This window comes from Myotis davidii, unplaced genomic scaffold (assembly GCF_000327345.1).
Source record: "Myotis davidii unplaced genomic scaffold, ASM32734v1 scaffold1065, whole genome shotgun sequence".
Taxonomy (NCBI): Eukaryota; Metazoa; Chordata; class Mammalia; order Chiroptera; family Vespertilionidae; genus Myotis; species Myotis davidii.
The window spans coordinates 1,294,750-1,303,527 of NW_006297281.1; the positions used below are offsets into that span (position 1 = coordinate 1,294,750).

Below are 8,778 nucleotides of genomic sequence, written 5' to 3' on the forward strand. Positions count from 1 at the left end.
CGGCAGGGTCAAGTCTTGCTTCCAAAGGTTACTTTCAAAAATCATCGAACCTGTCAGGCCTGGTATGGGGGAGGGGACCCTTTTTATTTTCTTAAACAACTTCCTGTTGAGGAGAGGGAATGGGGGAGGGCCTCCTCCCCCCCTCGGCCCCACCCCTTCAGGGAGACTCCCTGGTCCTTTGGAGGCGGGAGGGGGGGCGCTCAGGTGTGAGAGGGCACTAGGTCTCTGCTCTCTGCTCCTAGGACTGGGGCAGGGGGAGGCGGCTCCTAGGGGGCCTGAGCTTGGCTGTCCTGGCAGTGCCTTCCGGTCTGTGCGCGGGCTGATTCTGACCCTTTTCTTTCCCCAGCAGGGCAGCTGGCCTGGAGCTTTAGCCAGGCGCGTGCCATGGCCCCACACTGGGCTGGCTGGCTGCTGGCTGTGGGGCTGTGGGGCCTGGGCTTTGGGGCTGAGATGTGGTGGAACCTGGTGCCCCGCAAGACGGTCTCTTCTGGGGGTGAGTGTCTGAAATCAGGAGACAGACCAGCTGGGGAGAGGGGCCAGGAGGGAAGAGACGCTGAGGGTTGCCCCCTTGGCTGTGCCGGCTTCACTCTGCTGGTAAGGCCCGCCGAGGCGTGTGACCCAGTTTTGACCCCAGGGACTTAGAACTGATGGTCCAGCCAGGACCTGGGCTACCCCCTGCCTCTGATGCTCAGGACCCGCAGGCCCCATTCTGCATCCCTCTCCCCGTGCCTGCCTTCTGACATTGCCACTCTCACTGAGTCCGGCCAGAGAATCCCGAACCCGCGTCTTACAGCCAAGGCCTGCGACCTGGTGGCCCTGGGTGGGTGTGTGTGCACGTGCTCATGTGGGAGAACCACGGACCTGACAGCCCTTAACGGTGCGCGCACCTGCACCAAGGGGTGATGTCAGGTGTTTGTGTCATCCCTGCGCTCTGGGGACCTGGGATGAGCTCACCTCCCACAGGCGGCACTCAGGTGCTAATGAAGCCCTTCCTTACCTGTGTCTGGGCCCATCTTTGGCTCCAAAGACTAAGCTGGTTTAGGGGGACCCTGAGGACGGGCCAGCAGCTATTTGGGAGCCGACATAGGGGTCCTGTGACTATGTGGATGCCGTAGTGCCCTGCCTGGCTTCCCAGCCCCCAGGCGTCAGCACCCTCTCTGGTCCCAGCCTCCGGTCTCCCCTGCCATCCCCCGCCTGTTGCAGGGGCCAGCTGTGCTGGTATGTCGGGCAGCCTGGATTTGTCTGAGTGGAGTGGGGGGGTTCTAAGACAAGGAGCGCTCTCAACTTCGGTATGCCCTGCCCTGCGGGGTCAGGGGTGGGGTCTGGCTGGACTCTGATGTGGGCAGTGGGCAGCAGAGCAAAGAAGGAAGAGGCAGCTGTGGAGCTGGGAAGGAGAATGCCCAGCTCTGCAGCCAGAGGCGCTGCTGGCCTGAGAGTGGGAGCCATAATTCTGATGGCTTCCTCTGGCCGGAAGCTGTGGCTGAGATGTCCTTCCTTCCTCCTCACAGCTCAGATGTGCCTCCTCCCAGGCTTTCCCAGGGAAAGCGAGGAGCCCACAGGAGCTGTCAGCCAGGCGGCAACTCAGGAAATGCGCTTTAGTGCCCTCAGGGCACTGGGCTGCATTGCTTGTGGGGTTGCTAGCCCTAATGTGGGGAACAAGGACAAGTAGGCCCAGGAGACCATTGCATAGAGCAGCGATTTTTCAACCTTTTCATCTCATGACACACATAAATTAATTACTAAAATTCTGTGGCACACCAACTACTGTTATATTGCCTATTGTCATTTTTTGTATTGGACAATATAAGGGAAAAGTGGTCAGTGCCCCTGACTAAAATAGTTGGGCATGGTTTTTGTTGTTAACCTCACCTGCGGGATATTTTTCCATTGATTTTTAGGGAGAGGGAAAGACAGAGAGAAACATCGATGTGAGAGAAACACATCGATTGGTTGCCTCCTGCACGAGCCCTGACCAGGGCCCGACTGGGGAAGAACCTGCAACCAAGGTACGTGTCCTTGACCGGAATCGAACCCGGAACCCTTTAGTCTGCAGGCTCAAGCTCTATCTACTGAGCCAAACCGGCTAGGGCAGGTATTGCATATTTTAAAAATCTTATGGCACGCTGGTTGAAAACTTCTGGTGTAGAGGAAGGCTGATTTGGGGTGGGGGGGTGCCTGGAGCCCTAAGAAGGCCCCCTATCCACAGCCTTGCTCACTCCCATCTTGTCCCTGCAGAGCTTGCCCCCGTGGTGCGGCGGTTCTCCCAAACGGGCATCCAGGACTTTCTGACGCTGACCCTGACCGAGCAGACCGGGCTCCTGTACGTTGGGGCCCGGGAGACCCTGTTTGCCTTCAGCGTGGAGGCTCTGGAGCTGCGAGGAGTGGTGAGAGGTGGGGGAGCGGGAGGCATACAGGCCCATAACAGGCAGGACCCCAGAGGCTCATGGTCAGGCTGCCCCTTGGGAATCTGCTGGATCTGCAAGGCCACTGTGGGCAGAGTGCGCAAGTTGTCTTGCCATCTGCAGCACTCATTAGGTTCTGCTACCATGGGGCCGTGTGGAGCCTATGTCCTCTATGAGTCAGATCCCAGGGTTGGGGACCATGTACTGTCACTTGGTATTCCTGTGGCTGCCACAGGCCATGCTTGGGCACATGCTCAGTGTACACCTGTGACGTTGCTGCGGTGCCCGTCCTGTCCCCAGATCTCGTGGGCAGCTCCCGTGGAGAAGAAGACCGAGTGTGTCCAGAAAGGGAAGAACAACCAGGTGGGTGCTTGGGACAGACCAAGGAGCTGGGGGCAGGAGCCTTTGTCTCTCCTTGGCTGGGCCTCATGGCCCACGCTCTGCCTAGGGCTCCCTTTTCATTCCTGGTCTGGGTCCTGAACTCCGTCCAGTGTCCCCCATTCTCGGGCCCTCCTCTTTTAACTGGACCCCCCATTCTCGGCCCTCCTCTTCTAACTGGAACCCCCATTCTCAGGTCCTTCTCTTTTAACTAGACCCCCCATTCTCGGGCCCTCTTTTAACTGGAACCCCCATTCTTGGCCCTCCTTTAACTGGAACCCCCATTCTCAGGCCCTCTTTTAATTGGACCCCCCATTCTCAGGCCCTCTTCTAACTGGAACCCCCATTCTCTTTTAACTGGATCCACTTTTCTCCCCAGACGGAGTGTTTCAACTTCATCCGCTTCCTGCAGCCGTACAACGCGTCCCACCTGTATGTGTGTGGCACCTACGCCTTCCAGCCCAAGTGTGCCTACATCGTGAGTGCTGCCCCTCCCTCTGCCCTGCGTGTGCTGCTCTGAACGCCGGGCCTTCTGCACCTCACTCTCTGTCTCTTCCCTGCCTCAGGACATGGTCACCTTCACCTTGGAGCGTGGAGCCTTTGAGGATGGGAAGGGGAAGTGTCCCTACGACCCGGCTAAGGGCCACACTGGCCTCCTTGTGGGTGAGTTCCCACCTGCAGTAGGCTGGGTGTCCCCCAGGGCTCATTCCCACCGGGGCTGTGTGGCCTGCGTGTCCGCTCACCTGGTCTGGCTGATCCTGTCTCCATAGATGGCGAGCTGTACTCGGCCACACTCAACAACTTCCTGGGCACAGAGCCCATCATCCTGCGTAACATGGGGCCCCACCATGCCATGAAGACAGAGTACCTGGCCTTCTGGCTCAACGGTGAGCGCCTAGGAGCTGGAGCTGGTGTGGGCACTGCGGGAGCTCTGGGGGGGAGGCATCACTAGGGCCTCGCTAAGTCTCCTCCCCTTCCCGTAGAACCTCATTTTGTCGGCTCTGCCTACGTCCCGGAGAGCGTGGGGAGCCTGACGGGGGACGATGACAAGGTCTACTTCTTCTTCAGCGAGCGGGCCTTGGAGTACAACTGCTACATGGAGCAGGTGGTGGCCCGTGTGGCCCGGGTCTGCAAGGTACAGTCTGTGGCGGTGAGTGCTGGGAGCCCTGCCAGCCGGGCCGGGCTGACTGCCAGTGTCTCCTTGCCATCTGCCAGGGAGACGTGGGGGGCGCACGGACCCTGCAGAAGAAGTGGACCACCTTCCTGAAGGCACACCTGGTGTGCTCGGCCCCCAGTCGCCACCTCTACCTCAGCCACCTACAGGCGCTGCACACCCTGCAGGGCACCTCCTGGCATAATACCACCTTCTTTGCGGTTTTTCGGGCACGATGGTGAGCTGGCCAGGAGTCACTGGGGTGGGGAGAAGCAGGTCTTCGGGTTAGGGATGGTTTGTGGTGCAGGCCTCTGGGCGAGGCCGGCTGGCCAGTTATCTGGAAGCCAAGGAGGATGTTGGGTATCTGCTCCCAGTGGGACGTGGGTACCAAGCCTGACCCCCGGGGTCCCTCCCTTGCTGTGACAGGGGTGATGTGGACCTGTCAGCAGTCTGTGAGTACCAGTTGGAAGAGATTCAGAGGGTGTTCGAGGGTCCCTACAAGGAGTACCACGAGCAATCCCAGAAGTGGGGCCGCTACACCGACCCAGTACCCAGCCCCCGGCCGGGCTCGGTGAGTTGCCCCCGAGGGTGCACTGCTGCCCTCAGCCCCTGTGCTAATCCCATTGACTGACCGCCCTCCCCGGCCCCAATCTCCAGTGCATCAACAACTGGCACCGTCACCACGGCTACACCAGTTCTCTGGAGCTGCCCGACAACACCCTCAACTTCATCAAGAAACACCCCCTATTGGAGGAGCAGGTGAGGCCCCTCTGGGGCCGGCCCCTGCTCGTAAAGAAGGACACCAACTTCACCCACCTGGTGGCTGACCGGGTCACGGGGCTTGATGGAGCCTCCTATACAGTGCTGTTCATTGCCACAGGTAGGCACGTGGCATGCGGGCCTAGCTGCTAGAGGCTGGCTGAAGGCCTGTGTGCCCGGATAGGGCGAGGATAGGGTGATCTGGGGCTGCCCCAGCCCGTGGGCTCTCTCGTTGACACCTGTCCTCCCCAACCCCCTCACAGGAGACGGCTGGCTACTTAAGGCTGTCAGCCTGGGGCCCTGGGTCCACCTGATCGAGGAGCTGCAGGTGTTTGACCAGGAGCCTGTGAAAAGCCTGGTCCTGTCCCGGAGCAAGGTAATCATCAGGCCCCGCCCACAGCTCTTCCTCCACCTCCCCCATTCTGTGCTTGGCCCTTTTAGGGCAGGGGAGGCGCTCCAGCACCCTCGCTCAGCTCGGGGCGAGCTCCAGGTCAGTCCCAGTGGATCCTGCTCCCCAGAGGCCGTGTACATGGCCAGGTCCCAGTGAGGCTGCGTTGCCCCCCAGTCCTGACCCCATACCTTGCCCCCTCCCCTGAGGTGCACTCAGCACCTTTCCCTTTTCTAGCCTGTTGCCGCACCTAAAGTTTCACATGCTCCCCTTTTACCAACTGTTGGGGCTCAAATTGTTCCCCGGAACATGGAATGATGGTAGAAAGAAAGTCTTGGTGAAGAAACACAGATTAGCAGTCACCATGCAGACAGGAAAACACCTTATGCTCGGCTGGTACGATTGGGAGGGCTGCCGGGCCTTGCGGAAAACATATTTCCTGCACTATTTATACCGCACTGGAGCCGTGTGTGTGTGTGTGTGTGTGTGTGTGTGTGTGTGTGTGTGTGTGTGAATGTGTGATTATACACAGCACCACGGGGCTACTGTTCCTCTCCAGTAAGGTCACCCTTATAAGGTGCTTAGGATGGGGTCTGGCTTGTAATAAGCCCTCCCTGTGTTCTTTGGTCCTTCGATTTCCATCTTCGGTTCTCCCTTCTCTTGGCCCCTTTTGCCTTGTGCTGCCCGCAGCAGTCCCAGCTGTGCCCATGCCGTGTCCGGGCCTGGTGGGCCCTCTCCTATACCCATTGCTTCTCTTGCAGAAGCTGCTGTTTGCAGGTTCCCGCTCACAGTTGGTTCAGCTACCCCTGGCCGACTGCGTGAAGTATCGATCCTGTGCCGACTGCATCCTCGCTCGGGACCCCTACTGCGCCTGGAGCGTCAACGCCAGCCGCTGTGTGGCCGTGGGCGGCCGCTCTGGGTAAGTGGGACTCTCCTCCTATGGGGACCAGGAGGGGAGGCAGGTGGTGGGAGCAGGGATGCTGATGGACCCTCTTCCCCAACCAGATCCCTGCTGATCCAGCAAGTGACAGTCTCAGACACCTCGGGCATCTGCAACTTCCGTGGCAGTAAGAAAGGTGAGCCGCCCGTTCTGTCCCCCTCCCAGCGGGATGGGCCCTGGGCCAGAGCTGGAGTGTCTGCACTTCCCTTTGGCCCTGGGTTTCCTGCACTGACTCTGCTCCCTCTCCTCTCCCGGCCGCTGCAGTCAGGCTCACGCCCAAGAACATCACGGTGGTGGCGGGCACAGACCTGGTGCTGCCCTGCCGCCTGTCTTCCAACCTGGCCCATGCCCGATGGACCTTTGGGGGCCGGGACCTCCCTGTGGAACAGCCTGGATCCTTCCTCTATGATGCTCGGCTCCAGGCCCTGGTCGTGATGGCCGCCCAGCCCCGCCACGCCGGGGCCTACCACTGCTTTTCGGAGGAGCAGGGGGCACGGCTGGCTGCCGAAGGCTACCTGGTTGCTGTGGTGGCCGGCTCCTCACTGACCCTGGAGGCCCGGGCCCCCCTGGAAAACCTGGGGCTGGTATGGCTGGCTGTGGTGGCCCTGGGGGCCGTGTGCCTGGTGCTGCTGCTGCTCGTCTTGTCACTGCGCCGTCGGTTGCGTGAGGAGCTGGAGAAAGGTGCCAAGGCGGCAGAGAGGACCCTGGTGTACCCTCTGGAGCTTCCCAAGGAGCCCACCAGCCCCCCCTTCCGCCCTGGCCCCGAGACTGATGAGAAGCTCTGGGACCCCGTTGGCTACTACTATTCAGATGGCTCCCTCAAGATTGTGCCTGGACACGCCCGGTGCCAGCCGGGGACTGGGCCCCCTTCCCCGCCTCCTGGCATCCCTGGCCAGCCCCTGCCATCCCCAACCCGGCTTCACCTGGGGGGTGGGCGGAACTCAAATGCCAATGGTTATGTGCGCTTACAGCTAGGTGGGGAGGACCACAGCGAGGGGCTTGGGCACCCCTTGCCCGAGCTGGCGGACGAGATGAGGCGCAAACTGCACCAGCGCCAGCCCCTCCCGGACTCCAATCCCGAGGAGTCCTCGGTATGAGGGACCCCACGTCGGTGGGGCAGCCTGGGGGCCGTGGCTCCTACTTTTGCACAGGCACCAGCTACCTCAGGGACATGGCGTGGGCACCTGCTCTACTGGGACGGATCCTGCCCAGCACCTGCTCGCCCATGAGGACCTGCTCTGCTCAGCACGGGCACTGCCACTTGGTGTGGCTCACCAAGGCACCAGCCGCCACATGGCGTCTTCCTCCTCTCTGTGAGGGGCTGTGAATCACAGACACGGGACCCCAGCAGCCAAACCTTCAGGACAGAAGTTGGAGATATGGGTGTGTTTGTGTATGTGTGTGTGTGCACGTGGGTGTGTTTGTGTGACGTCTTCTGTTTCTGTGGAGTCTTCCCTTGGCCTGGGGTCCTCCTGGTGAGTCATTGGAGCTATGAAGGGGAAGGGGTCGAACACTTTGCTTCTCTTACCCCCACTGTCCCCAGGAGGGGCAGGGATGTACATATGGGGGTGGGCTGGGCAGGGTGCTGTGCCCCTGGGGGAGTGCAGGGCTCTGGGGTGGGCCTCGTCCTGCTTCCAGGGTGGTGAATGTTTTCAGGGTTCGGGGGAGGGAGTGGAACCTCCTGTGTGTTTGGAGGAAGGGAGGGAGGGCCTCCCAGTGGCCCTGGGGTTTCTGGTATTTTGTACTTGTCCCCCTGACAGGGCTGGGAGAGGTGTGGGGCGGGGGAGAGGGTGGGCATGCTGCGGCTATGGCATATCCTCTCTCCCAGACCTGGAGGAGGGCTCCTAACAGTGTAACTTATTGTGTCCCCGCGTATTTATTTGTTGTAAATATTTGAGTATTTTTATATTGACAAATAAAATGGAGAAAATGAAGCTGACTGGAATGAGACTTTTTTAAAAATATATATTTTATTGATTTTACAGAGAGGAAGGGAGAGGGATAGAGTTAGAAACATCGATCAGCTGCCTCCTGCACACCCCCTACTGGGGATGTGCCCGCAACCAAGGTACATGCCCTTGATTGGGACCCTTCAGTCCGCAGGCCGAGGCTCCATCCACTGAGCAACACCGGTTAGGACTGGAATGAGACATTTTGAGGCTAAACCCTGAGTGCCAAGAGGGAAGGGTCCCTGTGGGACTCGGGCTGGACCATCCCACTCCCCATGGCCCTGGGCCGCCTGCCTGAGCCCTCCAGAGGGGCGACCGGACTCCAGGGTTTCTCCACCACCCTCCCCCTAGGGGTGGCCGTGGGGCTGGGGCCCAGGCCTCCGGGAGCCGGCCTTGGCTTCTGGCCCGAGGGAGAAGCAGGGAACTGGGAGTCACAGCGGAGAGGAACTGACTTCCCAGAAGCGGGAAGGGCAGGGGGGCAGGCGGGGGGGCCGCTCCCTGGACGCACTGGAGGCGGGCTGGCTGAGGCTGGGCTGCCCGGGAGGAGGTGGTCCCGCCTCCGCTCTCCAGGCTGCAGCAGCTTCGGGCACTGGAGGCCTGGGTGCCGCGTCCTGCACGCGCGGGGCTGCTGTGGCCACAACGGGCTGCAGCGCCGGGCCTTGGCTGCGGGACACCTGCTGGGACCTGCGACGACGTTCTGAGGTCTGAAGGCTGAGTCCGCAAACTGGGCGCCACTGGGACGGGGTTCCGCCCAACCCGAGCTCCGTCCCTGCCCGCGGGGGTTACAGCGGCTCCTGCCTCCCACGGGT

The 8,778-nt window shown here is 60.8% G+C and overlaps 2 protein-coding genes across 2 annotated transcripts in view; both read left to right on the forward strand.

The window, feature by feature from the left end:
* The window catches only part of ANKRD39 (ankyrin repeat domain 39), a 25,385-nt gene that overhangs the window by 2,736 nt on the left and 13,871 nt on the right, over positions 1-8,778 (forward strand). The window contains exon 2 of the mRNA XM_006773070.2: positions 7,564-7,568. Coding sequence (XP_006773133.2) covers positions 7,564-7,568 — 5 coding nt within the window. The remainder of the gene's footprint in view (positions 1-7,563; positions 7,569-8,778) is intronic.
* Positions 270-7,954, forward strand: SEMA4C (semaphorin 4C). Its single transcript, XM_006773069.2, has 14 exons — positions 270-493; positions 2,236-2,384; positions 2,703-2,765; positions 3,160-3,258; positions 3,347-3,443; positions 3,551-3,667; positions 3,764-3,915; positions 3,996-4,171; positions 4,360-4,504; positions 4,591-4,813; positions 4,956-5,068; positions 5,842-5,999; positions 6,086-6,156; positions 6,285-7,954. The coding sequence occupies exons 1-14, from the start codon at positions 385-387 to the stop codon at positions 7,115-7,117; spliced, it is 2,505 nt and encodes an 834-aa protein (XP_006773132.1). The 5' UTR covers positions 270-384; the 3' UTR covers positions 7,118-7,954.